This window comes from Falco cherrug, chromosome 6 (assembly GCF_023634085.1).
Source record: "Falco cherrug isolate bFalChe1 chromosome 6, bFalChe1.pri, whole genome shotgun sequence".
Classification (NCBI taxonomy): Eukaryota; Metazoa; Chordata; class Aves; order Falconiformes; family Falconidae; genus Falco; species Falco cherrug.
In genome coordinates, this window is record NC_073702.1 from 81,287,358 (window position 1) to 81,308,995 (window position 21,638).

At 42.6% G+C, this 21,638-nt stretch overlaps 2 protein-coding genes across 4 annotated transcripts in view; one reads left to right on the top strand and one right to left on the bottom strand.

Moving 5' to 3' along the window:
- The first annotated feature begins 1,002 nt into the window (after window positions 1–1,002).
- NTPCR (nucleoside-triphosphatase, cancer-related) lies at window positions 1,003–13,869 on the top strand. 3 transcript variants are annotated; one of them, XR_008732731.1, is made up of 6 exons: window positions 1,004–1,148; window positions 3,597–3,759; window positions 4,856–4,952; window positions 7,672–7,881; window positions 8,243–8,523; window positions 12,587–13,869. XR_008732731.1 is itself a non-coding variant. In XM_055713482.1 (5 exons), exons 1-5 carry the CDS (start codon window positions 1,115–1,117, stop codon window positions 12,653–12,655), a joined length of 573 nt encoding a protein of 190 aa, XP_055569457.1. In that variant the 5' UTR covers window positions 1,004–1,114; the 3' UTR covers window positions 12,656–13,869. The 3 variants fall into 3 exon arrangements, 2 of the variants coding, with proteins under 2 accessions (XP_055569458.1, XP_055569457.1); XM_055713482.1 differs by lacking the exon at window positions 8,243–8,523; XM_055713483.1 differs by lacking the exons at window positions 7,672–7,881; window positions 8,243–8,523 and having other exon boundaries at window positions 1,003–1,148.
- A 4,951-nt stretch (window positions 13,870–18,820) lies between these two features.
- The window catches only part of PCNX2 (pecanex 2), a 159,698-nt gene continuing 156,880 nt past the window's right edge, over window positions 18,821–21,638 (bottom strand). Inside the window, exon 34 of the mRNA XM_055713484.1 lies at window positions 18,821–20,454. Coding sequence (XP_055569459.1) covers window positions 20,278–20,454 — 177 coding nt within the window. The 3' untranslated portion in view covers window positions 18,821–20,277. The remainder of the gene's footprint in view (window positions 20,455–21,638) is intronic.

Consider the following 21,638-nt stretch of genomic DNA (forward strand, 5'->3'; position numbering starts at 1 on the left):
CAACAACAAAGATGTATCCCTTTCATAGCTCGGTATTTCTGGGTAAACATTTCGGTGCTTGTGGCCGGGCAGGGATCAGTACGCCTTGGTAGCAGGGCATCGCCTCAGTCAGATTTCTGCCTGCGCACCGCAGCCCTCCACACAAAAATCTGCCGTTTTACAGCTCCCCATCACCACCGTCTAAACAAATAAGCCACAAAGAAGGAAGCCACATGCATACGGCTTTTAGGGATGCAGACAGATGTCTGTCAGCATCTCTGTTAAACCTGCCAAACCTTTTCACTTGTGACCCAATTTGCCCAGCTCTGTAACAACCCCCTAGCTGTTTATTAACCCCCTGGTTACATCAGTTGTCTGCATCGACATATTAGACAACCCATTTGTCATTTAACTGACTGGTTTGCTGCATGGTTGGAGGACGTTGTTTACTGAGACGGGTAAAAAGCTCTTGGGAGAGCCTTCTTTACATATTCAGATATTAAACAGATCAAGCTGACTGGATAAAGAAAATGCTGATCCACACTTTGGAAGTCAATCGTATTTTCCCCTCCGCCCTAACCTTTAAATATCGTCCGTCTTCTGGGAAATGCCACGGCAGCGACCCACCCCCGGGCCGCGCCCCCGGGGCCGCCTCAGCCCGGGAAGGGCAGGGCCCGCCGCCCCTCGGCGCCCGAGCCCCCCGGCCCGCACCACCCGCCCGGGCCGGCTTCGCCGCCCCCGCCGCCCGGGGGCTCCAGGGCAGCGCCCAGGCTCCCTCAGCAGCTGCCGCGGCTGGCGCGCAACCCCCCGCCAGGCCGCTGGAACCGGCAGATTAAAACCGCGCGTCGGGCGCTGCGAGGCAAGGCGGCCACAGCCGCCACGTCAGGCACCGCCGGCACGGGGCCGGGGGGCGGGCACCGCCCGGGGCGCCGCTATGGAAGGGGGGGACGCGGGGCTCCGCGTAACTCCAGCGCGGCCGCCAGCAAAGCACCGAGCAGCGTCTCCCCGCGGGGAGCAGGCGGCGGCGGGGCTGGGCCCGGGGCGGAGCGGAGCGGGGGCGGTGCAGGGCGGTGCTCCCGCCCTCTGGGCCGCGCCGTGTTGGGGAGAGGGCGGAGCGCGGCCTGCGGCCCTCGCCATGGCCAAGCACGTTTTTCTCACCGGACCCCCAGGTAACGGGGGCAGGAGGAGCCTGGGGAGCGGGGCCCGGGGAGGCGGCGCGGGCTGCTGGGGGCTGCCCTGGGGCCCGGCCTGGCGCCCGGCCTGGCCAGCCGCCCTGCGCGGGGCTATGGAGCGCTCAGAGCCAGGGGAAAGCGCCTGCGGCCGGGCCCCCGCCCCGGGTGGTGATGAGCCCCGGGAGCGCCTCCTGCTGCAGCCGGGCCCGGCGGCTGCCTGCGGGGTAACCTGGCCGGGTAGCCCCGGCTGCAGGCCTCTACCTGCCCTCCTCCCCGGCTGCCGCCTGTTGAGGTCAGAGCTGCCGCATTCATTAACTTGTTCCTAATGAAAGTCCACTCTAGCCTCTGCTTTGTCCTTGGTTCCTGCCCTGCAGTTCAATGTTGGGAAAAAAACACCGCTGGACAACTATTCCTGCTTTAACTAAACTGCTGCCTTTAATAATTTCTGAGCACTCGTTTTTTCTGTAACTTAGTTGTAGTGATTTAGCTCTTACAACTTAAGTAATATTCAGTTATAGGTAATAATTGGTATCCCAGGTGGGCAGGCCTTGACTGAAGCGATGGGGTAGTTCATCATGGTGGGGGAATCTGATTATTGAGTGTTAAACTATAAGGTTGATAAATAAACCAGTTACAATGCAGAGCTTTCTTTTGTGGTCTGGAAGTAAAGCAGCAGGCCTCATTCTCCTTCTTTTGAACCTTTTGCAGATGACTGTCTTCTCTGGAATTAATTTAAAATGCTACTGCTAGGCTGAGGAAGCAATACATCCCACCCGCTTCATTCTGTCTGTCTGCTTGAATAAAGGCGGCCTTCTGGGAGATGTGGGGGTTAGGCCTTGCTTAGGCCTTGTCTCTGTTCATGTGACTGAAATTGTATTGTTTTGATTAGCTAAATGTATAACTGTAAGTTTTCTTAAACTTTCGGGTTTGCTTTCCTTGGCAATTTACTGAATGAAGGTAAACAAATTGGAGATAGCGAATCTGAGTCAAATGAGTATAAATTCCCTGATAGAGACAAGGCCTTGGAGAGATGGTAGATACCAACACTGCCACATTTGTCATTTTATTGTTTAAATGCCAACAATCCCTTTGTCTTCAATTTTGAAAAATTCGCCTAATAGTCTGACTAGGTGTCCTTGCAGCCACAGAATATTTTGCCAATGATACTGACTGTTAAGAAAGTAGTTCCTAAATCTGCTTAAAATCTGAGGGAGGAATTTGGTATGTGCCTGTTGAAATAATTTCTGTTGGTGTCTTTAGGCACCTCACAGTTTGGTCTATGTTCCTTGTCTCTAGGAATTTGGAGGTTTATTCTGAAGGATATTTTTTATCTTTTGATTTTATTTATTTTTTTACGGCAGTGATTAAAAATGAAGTGGTAACACTAAAATTTGTGAGATGCAATAAAGTTGAGTTTAAAAGGAGACTGTCAAGGGATGTACTTGTACAATGGCGAAGAAGAAGAAATAACTCCTTTGTGGGAACTGAGAGGATGTCTGGAATGTGGCCAGCGTTCATGGCATAGAAGGTACATCGAACTGTGCTAGGAGAGATCAGGTGGCAAGGGTTTTAAGGATCTGTCTTAGGGTAAGAAAATGGATTATAGGACCACAGGATAAATCAAGTGAGAAGGGACTTTAGGAGGTGTAAAGGAGGGTCAGCTGTGAGACCAGACCAGGTTGCTCAAGGCTTTATCCAGTCAGGTCTTGAGAACCTCAAAGGGTGCGTTAAGACTGCGTGGCCTCTCTGGGCAACTTGTTCCAGGGCTTGATTGTCCCCATGATAAAAAAGCTTTTCCCTGTATCTAGTCAAAACCCTCTTGCTTCAATTACCTTAGGAAGTGTGTTTCTGTTGTCAGGTCCCACATGGCAAACGAAATTTCCAACGTCTCGGGGCACTGAGTTCTTCCAGTTTCTAGGACATCAACAGCAGTGTGTCCTTTATACCAGTTAGGCTGCTGGTAATAATAGTCAGCTTCGACCTTATGATCTAAAAGGGGCATGAACTCAGCTCTGTTTTTAAAAAGTAGTAAATAGCAGTGGTAGAGATTCATCAGTCAGCCAAGCCAGCTGCAAGACTATCAGTTGTGTAGCAGTGTGGCTCTCACATATTTAGTTACCTGCCTTGGGGCAGGCTTTGTGGCCTGCCTGTGCACTATCTAAGCTAACAAGTTCAGTGTTAGCCTGGGATGTTTGTACCGTTCTGCTGTAACTTCACTGTAGACATACTTCTTCAAGGCTAATAAAACATTACAGTGTCAGTACAGGATGAACTTTAAAAGGTGCTTCTGTTCTTTCCTTTCCTAGCATCTAAAAAAAAACAATTTGCCAACTTCAAAAGTAATCAGTGTTCCTGCTGAACTGAATCATTATTGTGGTGTTTAGAAATGGGCTTTTAGCATAGAAGATTAATCCTGTGTGCTTTTTGTTTCTTTTTTATTTTTAGGTGTTGGAAAAACTACTTTGATACAGAAAGTCACTCAGGCTCTAAAATCCTCGGGCATTCCCATTGATGGATTTTACACAGAGGAAGTTAGAGAAGGTGGCAGGAGAACAGGATTTGATGTTGTCACTTTATCTGGAAAACGAGGACCTTTATCTAGAGTCAGGTACTGAGGTTTTAATGACTGTAAGTGGCTTACTGTTTCATGCTTCTGCTCCAGTCTGTAGGCATGTTAAATGCTCGTCCAGAACGTGATTTCCAGCACACGTATGGCTTTCATAGTCAGGCTCTTTGTTTAGTTCTTGTGTCCTGGCTGATACCTGTATTGTGTGTGGAGACAGTGTCTCTTGTGTAGTGAGCTGTGGAAAATGTGCTTACAGAGGGGTGTCGTCTCTTACTGCCTATTTTACACTAGATAGAGAGGAAGCACTGCTGAGCCTTTTATGGTGAGGCCAAGTTTCTTTGGGATACAGCAAGTAGCTTATTGTAGGCAGGCAGGAAGACTTTTTGTTTCCACCAAATAATTTATGGAGGTGGAAGTGGAAAACAAAAGGGAAATTGCATATAACATTGTTTTAAAGAGCCACTGACTGGCCCTCAAAACCCACATGTGAATTTTAAGAAAAAGAGGGTTTCAGAGCCCCACTAAGACAGGGGCTTCTGAAGTGCAGAGTGGTTCACAGTCTCTCCTGATTCACTAGACGTAGCTTTTCACACTGTGGAAAACTTAGTGTAGGTCCAGGTACATTCAGACATAGATGATCTGACTAAATAATTTGAATACTGCTGATAAAGGAGATTCACCTAGGATAGTGCAATGCAGCAAATGCAAACTGAGTATTTTTCCAAGATTGTTTAAGGGTTTTGCAGCCCACACTGAGATCTGGGCTACTGCTGTGATGCTGTCTGTAGTGTTGTATTACCAAATTCAAAGATCTGAACTGCAGGCATGTATGTTGATTTCAATGTAAATATACCTGCTGACTTTTAGATCCCATTGGCTTCTGTACACTGCTCAAATTTGAGTTTACATACTTAGGAAGGTAGCTTATGGTATATTTATTACCTGAGAGTATGTTGTCTGCAGTACGACTTAATGGATGGTTTATGGTGTTTCTTTCATTTTCATGGAAGAATTAAGGGGATTTGACTTGCTACGATAACTTCTCATAAATCCATTTGAAATGACTGCAGTAAATTCTCATTAAGCTCACTACTTGGAATTGTTTCTCTCTCTCTTTTTTTTTTTTTTCCAAATTCAGTTCTGATTCTTCTACTTCAAGACGTGAATATCGGGTTGGACAGTATGTTGTAGACCTTGTTTCATTTGAGCATTTGGTTCTACCTGTGCTGAGAAATGTGAGTATTCTATGAAAGCTGCTGAAATATGGATGCTTTAGGATAATCAGTTTTATTGAAAGGCCCTTCTAGAGCACTGGTTTTTGATATTAATAAATAGCCTGTTTCTTGGGTATCACTGATCCTGATTGACTTCAGGATCAGGAAGCTGGAGGGACAAATCTGGCTTGTTCTTTTGTGCTTATTGTGGTGGTGGAGAGATTGCAGTTCCCTCTCATTCTTGATCTGACATTGTCCTGTGGGCAGGATCTCCCTGGCCTGAGAGACAGCTAACAGGAAATTTCTTCCTGTGTTGCTGTCTTGCGTATTGGAAAGCAAACAAAATGTACGAGTGGCTTACTACCCAGAACTGTGTAGAGTCAGTGGGTCCAAGAAAAAGGCTTTTGCTGCTGCTGTTCTTTACAGCCTTTTTTTCCCCTCTTGTTCTGATTCCCATCTTCTTCCAGTTTCTTGAATCCAGTGGTTATTTTTGATTACCACTGTACGAGTACCTGCAGACTGGTAGGTTTTAACTGATAAAGGCAGCCTCATAATTTCAGATTTAGCTTGCTGCACAAGTTATCTGACTGTGACAACTTTCCACAATTTTTCCTATCCTTCTGTTACTGCCTTTTTCCTTCTCCTTCCTCTCACTCCAACCTTTCCCCTTTCCAAAATTAAACAAGAGCAGCTCTGATTTTGGCAGTAACGTATCACAAACAGTGTGCAGCAGCTGCTGAACTGTACTGCTGAAAGAATCCTGTTGTGATTTTTCTACACTGGCAGAGCTCAAGGGGCCAAGGAAGAAGGGACTTAACAAACTTTCAAAGAACAAAAAAACCAAAGCGGTGCAAGGAGCTAAAATGAGATTGAGGATCTGATTCTTCTTTTTGTTAAGGAACATTAAAGTCTGAGAGTACAGAAGCAAGGATGTTGGGGGCAAGGGAGAAAGGAAACGAGTAAAATGGGACAATTTTAAAGTAACTTGATTTACTATGTTAGTAAATAGAAGGATAGTTTAATAAAAAAGTCTTCGTTAAGCCAACAGTGTACTCTGGATCCTTTACTGCTGCATTAATGTGAAATCCAGAAGACATCTTGCTGGAAGGATGTTAGCAGTGTTGAATTTTTCGGGTGGTTATATAGCTTTCTACAAGTACAAGAGAGTGAAGAGAAGAAGAAAAGGGGCCAGCAGGGTCAGACAGTGCATGACCCTGTTCTCCTTGAAAGCATTCTTAATCAGTTTTGTGGGAATGTGGTCATGCATGTAGGTGACACAAAACGGAAGAGGAGGGAGAGTGAGGAAGATCATAGAACTGAAACAAGAAGAGACGAATGAATGAGGGCAGAAGAGTCACAGATATGGTCTGGTTTGATCAGAGAGCAGAATGGGCCTGTGCCCATTTGGTTTTGAGGACTGTTTCAGCTCTTAAGGCTTGGATCTTTTTCAGTCCAGTGAGAACAGGGGTAGATCCTACAATGGATGATCTCTTTGGCTCTGGAAACTTTACCAGGCAGGACTGAGGATTTTTTCAAAGCACAATGCTCTGTTTCTCAGTGTGTGACCTAGTGACTGGTATTGGCTTTTTAGCTCACTGATCTATGAAAGGGTTTTAGATAAAAACAGCTACTCATCAGGGACTCTAGCCTGAAAAGATTTTAGGATGCATGTGTACGGTTCTTCCACTTTTCCAGAAGCAAATCCTTTGCCTTGACAAGGCAAAACATTTCAATATTTTCTTTTCTTAAGGTTCAGTATAACATGGCTGCTATTGTTATATATTCATGGATCTACAGTGATGTTTTGACTTGGGTTGATTTCCTCCTTACTTCTATAAATAATGGAGTACAGTTCTCAGTTACTTTTACCGAAAGGGTAGGCAGTGCACTTTCTGTTGAATAGTTCATCCATTCTTCCAAAACAGATAATTTTGCGAGTTGCCCTTCCCGCAATGACAATCACCCATGTTCCCTCCTGGACTTCCCTGCTGCTCACACCACTCTGCAGCATGGTGCTGTTTGGCAAAGTAGTCACTTCATGAAAAAAAGCAAACAAACCACAAATGTGGTTAATTGTTAGTATGGTGCCTATCCTACAATCCAGGAGGATGGCTAGGGCTATAGAATAAACTGCATCTTGACAAAGAAATGGAAGGTGATTGTTCTGATTTGAGACAGGCTTGGAAATGGCTTGTTTGTTGCCCAGGTAGCTTTGAAGAAAGCTAGTTGTTCTGAAAGAAATGCCAGTTTTGACCCTCCTTTGACCCAACTACAAGAGGAGAAAATTCCAAATCTAGATTTATTGCAAATCTTTTTTTTAATGCTTGTGTTCATATATTCTAAATGCATAATCTGTTGGGAAGAGTGAAGTTTTGAAAAATTGATGTCCCTCAGATTGATTGAGAGCTGCTAGAAAGCAAAGTGCAGTTCTTAATTGTCAAGTAACTCATATGGGACCATTGTGAGAATTCTGCTTTGAAGGAAGACTGATATTATGGCTATTTCCTATTGTAGTTGGTATTTATACTGTATATATATTTTCATCTTTCCAAAAAGCTGTGCTGAAATAGAAATGATAGATTCACAAGTCTGTTATATAAGCAGTTTTGACTCTTTCTTTTTCCCCAGTATTACAATGGAATTTATTTCTTTCAGACATATTTATTAGCATTAGAAATTATTTCTGCTGCTTGTTCTAAGTTCTGTGTTCTTTACAGTCTCTTGATGCGCTTTTCCACAGGTAAGCCATGGCAGTGATGCAGAGAAAAAAATTTGTGTCATAGATGAGATTGGTAAAATGGAACTCTTCAGCCAGGCTTTTATTCAAGCTGTTCGTCAAATGCTGGCTGGCTCAGGGACCATGGTGCTTGGAACTATTCCAATACCTAAGGGAAAGCCATTGGATCTTGTTGAAGAAATAAGAAGTAGGAAAGATGTGAAAGTGTTCAATGTGAGTAATATTTAATATCCTTAAAAGCCTTCTGTTCTAGGCTGCTGGTTTGTATTTGGCTCTGTTTAAAATCTAATTGTTACTACCAATTGATAGCTGTGGGTAGCACATATGAAATTTTTTATTTTCCATTTCATTCTTAATGGGCAGGTGTTCACCCTATTAAAAAAAAAAATCACATTTGGCATGTACCATAGCAGTCTCACACAGCTGGCTTTGCTTGTGAGAGGCTGTAGAAGTAAAGATATAGTTGTTTTAAAAGGTTTTCTTGCTGTAGTATTATTGCCATATAAGTATTCATTATTCCTAAGAGTTAAATCTTTTAAAGTACAGATTTTCAAACCTTTTTTTTTTCCCCCAGACTGGCTTGCGGAAGTATTACCAGTAATCATATTCAAGAAAAAAAAAAGGAAACAAAAAAACCCAGCAGTAGTGGAGCTTGCAGAAACGCTTTCTAGGAGAAAGACACTTGTAAATGGAGCGTACTTTCTCTGCAGTCAGTGAACCAATTTTGGGATTCATTATATTATTTTTACAGCCATAATTTTCAGAATACTAGGGCCTCAGAGTGCATTTCTGATCAGATGCGGGGAGATTCTCAAAAACTTAGCACAACAAAACAGCCTGTTCACAGGAATACGTGTAAGTTTTCCTTAACATCTAGGTGTCCTGGATGCTTCGCAAAACCAAGCTAAACACAGCCCCCACTCCTTTGATTTACTTCTCTGCTTGGTGTGTACTACTTGTAGTAGAGAATAAAGTTTTATATTCATCTCTACATCTCTATAAATTTTAAATTCAGTTAAGTGGGACTTACACATCCTGGCTTACTAACAGAGGTGATGTACTGTAAAGCAGTTTACTGTTGCAGCCTGTTCTTTATCAGATGCACATCACAGTGAGAATACTTACTTTGTTTTCATCCAAGTGAATGAGGAAGGAAAAAACATTATTTCAACAACTTTATACTGAACGACCTTAATTACTGCAGGGAAAGCAAAGCCTCCATCTTCTTTTTTCCTCTCAAAGTGAGATTAATAAAACTGCAGTGCTCAGAAAAGTTCTGCAGCTTTCTTTTAGCTGATGGTCCCCATCATCATCTTCAATTTCTGTTTTTTAAATTAAATGTCTGTTTAATGAAGTGCTGAAGCAGTCCTAGGAGCAAAGATGAGAGAAGATCCCTTTCCTTACATAAGCATTCAACTTCTGTTCCTTTCAGAGGTGAAACCTCAGGTTTCACACTGACAAGCTGATGTGTGTTGGTTGTCAGGGTACTGAACAGGGGCGCACATGAATGTGTATTTTCTATGACTTGCTTTACAGTGGTAGGACTGGGGCAGAGGGAATGGAGAATTGCCTCCCCGAAAGTAACAGTAGTTTGGTGCTTAGGCTGCAGTCATTTCAAGACAAGCTTCTGCTGACCTGTTTTTATCAGGTGATGTTCTACGGGCATGTGCCACTTGGCCCTGTGTTGTTAGCTGTATCGGTCTGCTGATAGCTCTTTTTCTTAAGCAGTGACAACAGCCAGCAAAGTCTTCCTGTAAATTTCAGTGGAGCAGTGTTTTTTCTAGCTACAAAAAAACCCCCAAAACCCAACAAACAAGAAATGAGCCATCCTGTTTATCCTGCAGAGGTTAGGATGTGCAAGTTTCTTTGTTTAAATAGAGTTATCTGGTGAATCCATTAGCCAAAAGCGTGGGTATGAAATGGTGTGACAGACTGCAATAGCTCCCAGGTGGCAGAGACCTGCTATGCTAAAGTTTTGTGCAGGAGAGCATCTGTCTCACTTGCTCCAGTGACATGCTACATGCTCTTTCCCACCTAGTTAAAACGTGTGCATGAGCAGGAACAGAACCTGCCCCTGGGGAGTCAGAGGTGTTACTAGCTGAAGTAAATACTGGATCACCAGCTGTGTTCTTCAGGGGCTTTGGCATGGGGAGAACCTGGAGTGCCCAAATAGCTTGTGGTCAGTAATTTCTTACTAACTTCTATGGTGCCTGGGAAGTGCAGAAGTAGGTGGCAACCCTCCAAAAAAGTTCTGCCTGCTTTGTCACTTAATATGGGGTTTGGCTGCATTCAAGTACCTCGCAGAGATTTCTCATTCTTCTGTTAGTGTCACAAGGACGTTTCTGATGTTTGACGCTAAATGCATTAGAGACAGCTGTTTGGGATTGTACAATCCCTTCTGTCTTGAAAGCGTATTTGTTTGGTGTAAGTGGGCCCAGATGCCCTAAAAGCAATTGAGAGTTTGGTCCCAAATGTTTAATTTATTATGTTTAGAGCACTTAACGATAGGAGCTCTGTTATTTAACACATTTCTTTCCATTGTTGCCCAATTCCATTTTGCTGAGAACTAAACTTTCCAGAGAAACTACAGAGGCTCTTTCTGCACTGCCCAGGTCTGTGTAGTTTTGCAGACAGTGTCATAAATGGATCAGATTATCCTTAGCAGCTGGCACATAATTTTTTTTTTCTCATTTTCCCATCTATTAATTTTGCTTCCATGAAGCCCATTGGTGAAGTTTGGTTGTATATGCCTTTTAAGAAGGAAAAGAAAGAGTTAAATGGATCAGAAGAAGAAAAGGCTCCATTTGACTGTACAAGAGGTGTTTCCTTGACGGTACTTTTAAGGGTTAGGAGGAGAAAACTTTTGTCCTTTACTATTGCCTGCTTGGAGTCTAGGTGGTATTAGGAGTCTAGGTGCAAATTACCTAAATTACTTCGTATAAACAGCATCTAATTTTCAAGTCCCTGTCTAAAAATGTATCCATCTGTTTGAACACTCAGTACAGATACTGGGAGATTTGTTCTGTCTGGGAAAGCTGCCTGCACAGAATGTCTCCAGATCTTAAGAGGAGACTTGTATCTATCTAGCAGCCTTTGTAAAACAGTTGTGAAAATTTCCCAACACTTGGCACATTCTCTCTCCTGCTCTCACTGGACTTCTGGCATGTAGGTATGGAAGAGGGATAGATAAAATGTACTATTGTTTTTGTTGGCTGTGAGACAGTGGGAAGAGCTATTAAATGTTCAGAAGGTCCTTTGAAAGTCAGAATATCGGGACACTTGCTGTGAGATTTAGAGTTTGGCTGATCTATGCTCTGTGCCTTGTTTACCTTGGGGTCTCTCAATAGTCTTACTGAAGAGCAATTCCATTCTTTGTTGTCTTGCTCTCTTTGTTATTGTGGGATTTTCTGTTTATATTATAACGGGCTTGGAATTATACTCAATAAAAACAGCAACATTTTCAGGCAGATCATCTCTTTCATTCCCTTTTTTATTTCTTTTATTTTTTTAATGTCACTTTTTCATCTGTCCCATGTTGATCTGCTTTCTTAAATTCAAGTGGTGCAGGTGAGGCCACCATCTCTAGGTTTCACAGTGTTGGTTTTCAGCATTTGGATAGGATGTCTGGGACTCTAAATAGCAGTAGGCTCCCAGAGCCAAATTCTTCAGGTAAGGCTGTCACCTATTTAAAAATAACAACGATAATAATAATACTTTCTCCTGTTCAGTATTGACTGTAGTACTGGAAGGAGTACAACCCCTTGTGCTTATATCTTAAATGCAGCTGCAGGGAATGCAGTGAAACCTTGCTGGTAGAGAGTTTTATGCCATGCACAGTGTGGTGTCTCACCTTCCTCATCAAAGAGCGTTTCTCAAACTTTGTTAAAAATATGAACGCCCTTACTTTTTTTTGGTTCATCTGTCTTTGATTTCTTCCTGCCCTCTCTGCAGGGATCTAAACAGTGGGGAAAATTTCTTAGGCATTTTAAAATGAGGCTTTTACTGACACTTCACAATTGCTTGTTAACCCTTTTACCACCCCAGCTATCTCCCCAGATTTTGCTTGAGTTAGTAGTGCATGGCACTGTGGGACACTGGGCTCTGTATCAGGACCCAGTCTATGAAGAAGGGGTAATTTACACTCCCTCTCCTTCTGACCCCCCACCCCCCACCTCTGTGTTCTGTTGTTGCTGCACCTGGGAGCTGAGCTGACAAGCAATGCTAGCATATGCTTGGCCGTTCACAGTAATTTGCATGTGCTGCGATGCAGATGGGCCCAGCAAAAGACAGGACGCTGGGTTGTATGGATTTTTCACATGTACTGGTCATAAAGCCCAACATTTTCATGGGCTGGCCAACCAAAGGTGTACCTCAGTGTGCTACAAAAGACCCCTGGCTTTCTCAAGTAGTCTTGTTTCAAGGTATTTCTATCCTGCAGTGCTAAGGTTTCTCAGAATAGAGAGTTGTGCTGCTAAGCCTGTTGTAATTTTTTCTCATTGCAGATGTTTTTGACTAGATCTGTCATCCTAATAAATACAACCCTTTAAAGTGCTGAAGACATAAGAACTCCACTTTATAGTCATAAAATTATATTTGGTAATTGGAAAGGATTTCTAGTAATGACGAAAGTACATGCTGGTTCCTCGAGTGATTCCTGTTAGTTATTCAAGCCCTGAATAATACTGCGAAATACCATGGGTAATTAAATCAAATAGATCACTGAATATTCAATTACATATGCAGGTTTGTGAGTTTAGCTTATTGTGTTCTCAGTAGCAGAAGGCGGCAGGTGTTTGACACTCAACATTCCTCCACTGAGAAAGATGCATTTGAATTTCTGCTTTGTTTGTTTTTGAAGTAAACACTGATACAGAGGTTATTCATCAAATTACATCAGTTTTAATTTCTCTTTCTCTAGGTTAGTAAGGAAAACAGAAACAGCATTTTGCAAGACATCTTGGCAGCTGTGGAATCCTGCAGAAAATGAAGACCTTTTCTTGCCTGTAAACGCTAAAGCCTTTATTTCAACAAAACATTACGACATTTTGCGGACGTTTTAGAGTCTGTCCTTCCTCCTTTAGCCCCTGGAGGCTTTACTGGAGCCTTCAGGGTAAGCAAGGTAAAGCTGGTAATACTCGAACATGTGAAAATGAGATAGCAGTATTCTTGTTTATTCAGTTCACAAGGCAATCCATTCAAAAGATTGAACAGATGCATATTTAACATCCAGTTCTAATCTGGGTATTTGGAAGTTAGGTGGCCTGACTCCGATCCTAGTTGCACCATGTAAAAGCAATGAACTGTCAGAACTGTTTGAGATCTTAGCCCTTTCACTGTGCTGAGGACTGTTCTGCCTAAAGAGCAATTCAGTATCTGGAACGTAGCCCTGGTGTAACAGAACAGAACCCTGCCCAAAATGTGCCCAGCCTGCTTCATGTAGAAGTATCTTTGCTGTTGGTGACCCAGCTTAGGTGCGTCCAGGTGTGTTTCGCCATGGGTGTTGACAATTCACATGGTACAAGGAATAAGCAGATGCTCTCCCCCTACCCCCAGATACCCCTTCCTCCAGTTGCAGTACAAGAAGGGTTATCTAGAATTTAAAGGAAATTTCTTGTAGTGCCAAGTGACATTTACAGAACTCTGCTTCAGGAGAAAAAAATAACCAACTCTCCTAAGTGGCCCTGACAGTAGTTGGTAAGAGGGCTGCATTCTGGGATTATTTTTAAGTTTCTTATGGCAATCCCGCCTCGCACCCCCTTAAAAAAAATTATATATAAATCTTTAAATCCATAAAGTTCAGTCAAATCTTGAGTTGTGTATTAATTCGGGATCAACTTCATGCTGCATTCGTCTATATGGGTTTTACAGTCCATTATGTTTATTGATACTTTGGTTGGTTGGTTTTTTGTCTTATTCAGTTCTGTACATGGTTAATGGTGAAATAAGTGTTTGAGAGTGTTAGACAATGTGTTTCCCTATGACGTGTGCAAACATGTTCAGGAAAAGTGCTACCACTTAATCAGTTTTGCATGTTGTGAAAACAGAATTCCCTCCCAGGTGCACACTTGTTCATTGTACGATTTATAGTCATCTCTGGCTGTAAAAAGTTATTAAGAATTTGGTCATTTCTTAAGATTTTTTTCTGTGCAGTTCAACAACTGTTAAAATGAGCAAGCTATATAAAAGCATTTTCAAATATGACTTGTATTTATTTCTGTAAAACTGACACCCAAAGTTGTAGGAGACTGGATGGGGACAGGCATTTTTACAGGTGCCCTGGGAATTGCTGGGACCATGGAGGGAATGTCGTTTTTCTTTCCTGTATTGAGAACGAAGGCCTGGGACAAACATCACCCTAGATGGTAGGAGGTACATGCTATATTAAAGGATGCCATGGCCTTGTTCCCAGATTGGCCTGTTACGCTACTGTTCTGCCCAAATCCGTTTGGATGGCAGTATCATCTTCATCATATTTAGAAAAAAAAGAATTCCTTCTAGGGTCCTGCTCCTTTGACAGTGTACAGCTCCTGGCTGCATTTTGTGCAGTAAGATTGTTTCCTGAATCACTAATCCCTTAATTATTTCAGGCACCTTACTTAGACAAGACAACTTGTTAGAGGGACTTGGGATCAAAGTAAACTTTTTCAGGGCTATGTGCCATAGACATTCAAACAGAAGCCTCTCTGCACTTAAGCGTTGGATGTCCTGCTCTTTCAGCATTGTCTCTGAAGCTGTGAAATATGCTGCAAAAGAATAGTTCTTGCAATTATGAAATTACCCAAAGTCTAGCAAGGTTTTAATGGGACTGCAGTTGAGTCTTAAATGAAGACTGACCTTTAAAGCTAAATCAAATGGAGATATTTGACACTTCTCCATAGAGGCTGGACAGGGGAGTTCCTTCAGGAATGATGGCAGAGTTCAATTTTTCAAATTCCAGATGCCTACTGTAGTCCCATCATCTAGCAGACTGGAAAAAAAGAATCAGAACGACAAGTTTGGGGGAACTTGGCCAGTGTGCTTATAGTACTGTTAAAGCATTTTAAAACAAAGCAGGGAAGACCTTTTGTAGTGAGGGTAGGTGGTCAACAGGAAAAACTTCCAAAACGGAAGTGGATTTTTCCTTCACTGGAACTGTGAAGTGTCAGATCTTTTAAATCAAAGGGTATTTTTGCTACTAATATTGTCTTCTGTTACCTATGTCAAGATTGGTGAGAGTCTTTAATTTGTTGTCATTTTTTAAGCCCAGCTCTCTGAGATAGAGTTTTTCAAGAGAAATAATGAGAAATGTTGTGGTCTTGTGTTCAGCAGATCCTAGATGACCTTAACAGTCATGTCTGGCCTTTGAATCTGAGACAGTCCTGAAAAAGTGATTTGCCTGTTTCAAATATACATGGAGTGGGTGAGAAAAGTAGTATTTCCAACTAAACTTAGTTTCTATGACACCCTGTGTTTACTTTAGAGGTAAAAATTTATTGTCTGGTCTTGCACTAGTAAAGCATTTGGAAGGCCTTGAGAGCATTGTAACAACAAACAGCATTCACAACTCCCCTGATGGGCTGATTTCACTAATAGCACACATTTGGTGAAAATAACCTCTGATGTACCAGCAAGATTCCAGATGACAATGTTAGTGCACCTGCAGGTTTTAATTGGTGCAAAAAAGGGGAGAATATGAGGTACCAATTATTCTCTCGAAGCCTGAGAATCAAGGAGATTTTTGGCAAGGAGGCTTGTAATTCCAACATAAAATTGCACACAGCATGGAATAAATGGGGCCTGCATTATTTATCATGCATTAGGCAATTTTTGACTTGTAAAACTGAGAAGGATGAAAGTGAGAGGTGAATCTTTAACACTGGACCTACTGCAAAGTTAATTACAAGTAATATGTCTGTGTTGCAGATTTAAGGACGTACAAGCACTACTGAAACATTGTGATTAAATACCAGCTCGCAATCCAGGGAGTAAATCTAAATATGGCAATAATTGGGTAGTTAAAAAATATGCATTGATGAGAAGATGATTATTACATGCTAGAGAGTTTCACTGGTAATTCTAATCTTCTAAAATGAGCTGCACAAAATTCATCTAATCTTTAAGTTAAAATTCCCCGGCAAAAGAGCAGTCAGCTGGTGAGTCAGAGCCAAATGCAGGTGACATTTTTTGCTTTATTCTAATAAATAGCTTTTAAAAAAAGCTGCAAATGACATCACAGAGAGTCCTAAGAACATAATGGTTTCAGAATGTGATTCATAGATATTGAGAGTATCTGGCCATCTTGTTGAGGGAAAACAACTCGCACTATTAAGTCCTTTTTGTTAACAGTTGTCTTAAATGCAATGAATGCCAAGACTTTTTGTCTATGGGAATGAGGTGAGACTTTGCAATGAGAACTCCAGTGCCTCACGGGGAAGAAGTTTGTATGACATTTCACAGTGGAGGGAACAGTAGGACCTCCAGCATTTGTATTTTTGGATGAATGGAAGCAGACTTTATACGTTGCACCCATCACTGTTTCCTGCTTGCTTGCTGTGGTGGGAAACAGCTGAGCTGAAGGCCAGGCTGGGGGCTTGTCGGCTTACCTGGTGGATGTGAGCAGTTCAGCAGCTTGTGGTTGGCTTCGGTGAAGTGTTACTAGAAGTCTTTTTACGAGATTTTTGGCCGTGTTTTACCTGTAGGGAACATAGCACCTGGCTTTTACTGTATGATGTAAAGAAGAGCCTATTAGTAAAAGGAAAGTTTAGGAAAACAATGGGAGGGGGTGAGTATACCACATGTAATGCTGAAGTACTGTGTTTGTCCTTGTTTTACCATATACTGGTTATCCTCCCTCCTTTAGCCTGCTGTACTTTCTGTTCCTCTCTGCTCTCTGGTTGCGAGGGACTGCTGAGGGAAAATCACTCCTGATGTTTCTTTTCAGCAGCGGTGATGTTATCTGGGGTTGAGCTGGGGCCAGGGGCAGATAGGGCCTCCATCTGTTCAGCCCTTCTGATGTTTCTGTGAAAGAATCGCATGTACCAAATGCTCTTGTGGATTCAGCACTTGATTTCCTCAAAGGATGCATTCAGCTTGCTAAGCGAGGCTGGAGTGTCGCTGCTTTCAGGTTGTAGAAACAAGAAGGTTCTGGGCTGGCTGAATGAGCATCAGGCAGGCTTCTGCCTTCAGCCCCTGCTGAGTAAGTGGCCTCTGCAGCTCTGGAAAAATTCAAGCATAGCACTTGAATCTTGAAAACTGACCCAAAATGGAACTGCCTATAAAAGATACTTAGGTGGTGGTGGTGGCAGCCACCCTTCCTGCATCACAGCTGTGGTAAGAGATCAGGATGTAATGTGGGCAAACTGTTCAGCCTGAGCAACTTCAGCGCCAAGTTTTAGCAACAGTGTTAGGCACTTTGAAACCTATCAATCATTAGTGCTGTGGCTGATGTAAAAGCAGTGAAAGTTGCCTTTGTTTTTAATTCAGAGCCCAAAACTGCCCCAAAAGTGGGGTTCCTGGGTACCTCCATGTTGCAGTTCTGAGGCACCTCGTGTGTGAGGTTAGGTATCAAGCTGCTTAGGTCTTGCAGGACTGAAAGTATGGCTTATAGCCTTTGTGTATCTGTAGGTACTGGTGCTGAGAATACCATTCCTATGGGCTCAGGTGCCTTTTGGTGCTATGTGGAGCTTTTCCGAGCAGGTTGCTGTTGAAATTAGGCCTTGTGCAAAGGTTAGGTACCCATTTGTTAGCTTTGTGTGTCTCACAGCCTTAAATGCATCTTCTGTCACATACAGAGTAATCGGGTCTCTCTACCTCATGCAGACGTGGGGGGAGGTCTAAGATACGCTTAATCAGTACAACCTCGTAGGTAGTTCCAGGTTTTTATTTCTAACCGTCCTGTCTGATTATTCTGTAGGATTGGCACATATTTAAAAACACTGCATATAGTAGTAGTCTTAATAACAGCAGACTATTTCCAAAACTGTGGAGATATATAACCTGGGAGACTTTGTTCTGTCATCTTCTATTTTTTTTGTCTTTGTTACTGTTAGTGGTCGTTCTTGGGAGTTTTTCAACCCACTGTGCTAAAGTAACAGCTTCAAGGCAAAATGAAAACTGTAAGACATGGCTACGAAAAGGAACTGATTTTTGAATCTATCTTTGACTCCTGCTGTGCCCTGCTTGTGCACTGTGCCTCAACAAAAGAGTTAGCACGTGCCTTTTCTGGCAGCCACCCTGTGCAGAGGCTGAGCTGCAGGGCACACTGCTGTCCCCAGGGAGTTTACGCTCCAGGGGCCAGTGCCTTGAACTAAGGCAGGAACTGTGAGGCAGCTGCGTTAACTTAGGGCGAGGACCAGAGGCTGTGGAGACAGCTTTACAGCGTAAGACTTGTAGAGTCTCTTACAGAAGATGTAGTGCTGGGCCTCGGGGCTGCGCTAAGCAGATACAGCAGCTTGCCACTGGAAGGATTTGTGCAGCTGTTTCCCAGTCTGGTTTAGTATGCTTGCGTTGGGTATATAGAATAATTTATGTTAATTGGGACTAGTGGAGTTACTTATTTTTCATGGAAATCAATTCAAGCTAAAGTTAAAGATGTGAAAATTAGAGGCCTAAGTGAGGATAACTGAGTATAGTAAAGTTTTCAGTGTTTTCCAGTCACCTGTTTGCCCTGCCTTCAAGCAAGGCAGGGCTTAGGAGAACAAAGTAGTGATGGTTTGTCTTAGACTGCCATGCAAAAGCCCCCAAGAAAGAAATGGGGCTGGTGGCTGTTAGGAAGAACCTTCCACCTACCTGTATAATCTCCATCCTTTATTTGTCATGAAGCACTTCATGAGGAGGGTGGCGAGAGGAGAGGTACGAAACTAGAAATGATCAGAAGGGAGCTGGATTCAATTTCCTCTTCCACATCACACCTGGGTGCTGGAGGAGACATTAGTAGGACCTAAACTGCACTGATGACCATGTGTCCCAGGGGGCTGTACATGAATATTCTGCTTTTGCCTGTGCAAACGTGAGCAGAATTTTGTTTAGATTGTGCCGAGCTTTACAAATAACCAATTCATCAAGATCTGAAGTGGAAGAAAACCAATAGATCTCTCAATTTCATGAGGCAGAAAGCAAGTGAAAACAATTCAAAATAAAAAAGAAAACCCAAAAACTGCTGCCACACAAAACATACTTGGATCATTTTATTTCCACTAGGTGTTATTTAGTTCTACTACTCAGATCTTAAGTGTGGCACAGTAGGAAGCTCAGAATGCAACTGTGTATTGCCTAGCAGTAATGAGACTTAGCTACAGTATCTCTTGTTAAATCTTTCTTGTTAATTGGGACAAGACAGCCTGGCTGCACATAATCGTGTTGAGAATTAGAAACAATCTATGGTAGTTACAGTAAAGAGGAACAGCAAGACACTGATAGCTGCAATTTTTTTAATTAAAAAAAAAAAATGCATGTGTGTTAGACAGTAGAGTAGAGAAAGGATTTGTAGCTTTTTGACTTCCAAAGTAGTCATGCATTCCTGTAAATCAGTGTTTTTCAAACTTTGTGAAAGCATGGCCTCCCTTTTTGCATCATCTGTCTTTATGCAACTATTAAATTGGCAGCAGCTCAGTTTCTCTGGGGGAGGGAGATCAGAATGATCTGTAATTACTGGCCACAGGTGTTTATGGACACTGAGCTGTGTCCAGCAATTAAAGGCATCTACCTGTTCCCTTCCTAATGCAAACACTTTCACGCAATAATTACAGCCTGCTTTGCACTTTCCTGTCCTTGAGGAGCATTCCTCTGGGCCCTTTTGCAGCTCCTAAGGGGCTGTTGCCTGGAATTTGAGAAACACTACTGTAGACCAAACAGGAGCATGAGATAATACCTAAGAGCAGCTGTTTATGCAAAGCTGCTTTCTTTGCAAGTAAGGTGCACCATATGCTTTGAAGGCTTTCCATGCACTGAATACTTTCCTCACACTTGACTTTTGTTAGTCTGTGTAGCATGGCTTGTTCACACAATATTTCAATATGGCTGCATGCAGTATATCAATCTGTGATGCTATGTTGCTATTCAGAATTACCACCTGCATAAACATGTTAAAAGAAAAATATTTGCTGTTGGGAAAAAAAATAAGTCAGATTTAGCTCTAATGTTACGGTACATGTTGTACTATCTTTTTATGTATTCATTGCTTCTGTTCAAAGTTGCCTTTGCTGTATGTTATGTATCAAATGCCAATTAGTTTGCATGCAATCAGCTGTTTAGTTATGGCAGGAAAGAGATATCTTGTGTGCTTTTCACTGAGTTGTATTAGTATTTCCCACTGTATTCATTTGTGATTCCAACCGTTCCAGGGGAAGGAACGTTAAAACAGGTTGTATTCATTGTTCTTGGATTTACATGGACCTGAGTTGAAGTGGCACCACTGTGTGTCTTTCAGGACATCTTTCAACCCTACTCATGGCAAGGCCTTTAGCTGAAAAACATCTGCCCCATAGTATTCTTGTGTAGAAGTTAGAAAAATAAACATCAGGAGGTTGCTTGTTACATTTGAAAGAACTGAAATCCTCGTGCAGCTCCCTCACCTAACGCTGTCTTTATTAAATTCTAAGAAGCGTGTGGCCCTTGCGCTAGGAATACTCCTTACTGCTCCTCAGACAGGCTTTGCTGAGAAGCAGTGTCTTCCAGGGCCATATCTTCTTGGCTGGCCCTTCTGCACTCCAGGTTCTGACTCATGAATATGGCATGGGCTGGACCTGCCTCTCGCCGTGGTCTGCGTTCTGTAGCATTATCGGTTGCTTCACAGGTCTCGGTGAGTTGCTGGAAAGAAAGAAAAAAAGTCAACTAGTTTAGGAAATTGCCAAGTAACACTTCAGCTATTTTTTTGAAGTGATAGGTGAAAAAAGTTAAGAAATTATTTAAGAGTGTTGTTTGGTGAAACTGCATGAGATTCGTAACGTACATTATTCACAAGGGACTTATGAAGAGAGGTACTTGTCACTCTGTGTAACACACAAATTTGGAGAGAAAAACAGACCAGGAGCAAGAGGTTCAATACCAAAGATGTACGTGTATGGAGAGCTGTAAAATAATTTGGACTGAGAAGGACTTCTGGAGGTCATCCAGTCCAAAGCGCTGCTCCAAGTAGGGCGGACTTCTAAGAAGTAAATTGGGTTGCTCTGGGGCTTGCTTTATACACCAGATTTTAAATCCAACTTACAAAGAAACCTTTTCATCCAAACTGGAAAGCAGTTATCAGCCTGAAAATGTCATGCACAGTGTCACCCCATTGTGAGGAGTCCATTAGTATAAAAGCTTTCCAGAACTGTGCTGTGTTAACATTTAAATAAAACATTTTCTCCTTACCACTTTCAATCGAATAGGCACCTGGACTCTGAGCAGTTACTTTGGCCAGGGCTTGGCCTCATCTAAATTTAACCATGTAGTCTTAGTGTATCCTCTAAGCTGTCAGTGGCTGACAGAGAGCTATGAGCGTCCCAGGGGAAGATTTCTTCCTGACAGCTATAAGGATGAAGTGGATTGTCCTCTCCCCTGAATACAGAGGCCACACCAACAATCGACTGAGGCTTCACGCCCAGATTTTAGATGGCTTAAAGTTAGGCAAGGTGAATCCTACCGTTAGTGCTCAGTGTTGCAGGCTGGCTGAGTTCTTGCAAATTAGGCTATAAACTGTTGAGAATTGGAATTATGCCTTGTCGTTTGATAGGTTCAGCTGTACATGTAGAAACATTATTAATGCTCATTAGAGTAATAAAGCAGGATTGGACCCCGATGAGTAACGTTCAGTCACTTTCTGTTGAAGTTCATGGCAGAACTCCAGGGAACTGTACCATACATGGTATTTTTGGGTTGAGAGCAAAATACACAGGCTGAGGAGCTTGAACTTTGGAGAATTCTTTCAAAACTAGGGAAGTTATACACAGTTCAGAATGCTAGCAGCAGAAAAGTGTTCTGGACTTTCCATATCCACAGCCTTCCCCTGT

What these genes read in the sequence shown, in the direction of transcription:
- NTPCR (XM_055713482.1), top strand. Translation starts at nt 1,115, where the DNA reads ATGGCCAAGCACGTTTTTCTCACCGGACCCCCAG. An exon ending in TTTTCTCACCGGACCCCCAG is followed by an intron (nt 1,149 to 3,596) that starts GTAACGGGGGCA and finishes TTTTATTTTTAG; the next exon opens with GTGTTGGAAAAACTACTTTG. An exon ending in GGACCTTTATCTAGAGTCAG is followed by an intron (nt 3,760 to 4,855) that starts GTACTGAGGTTT and finishes TTCCAAATTCAG; the next exon opens with TTCTGATTCTTCTACTTCAA.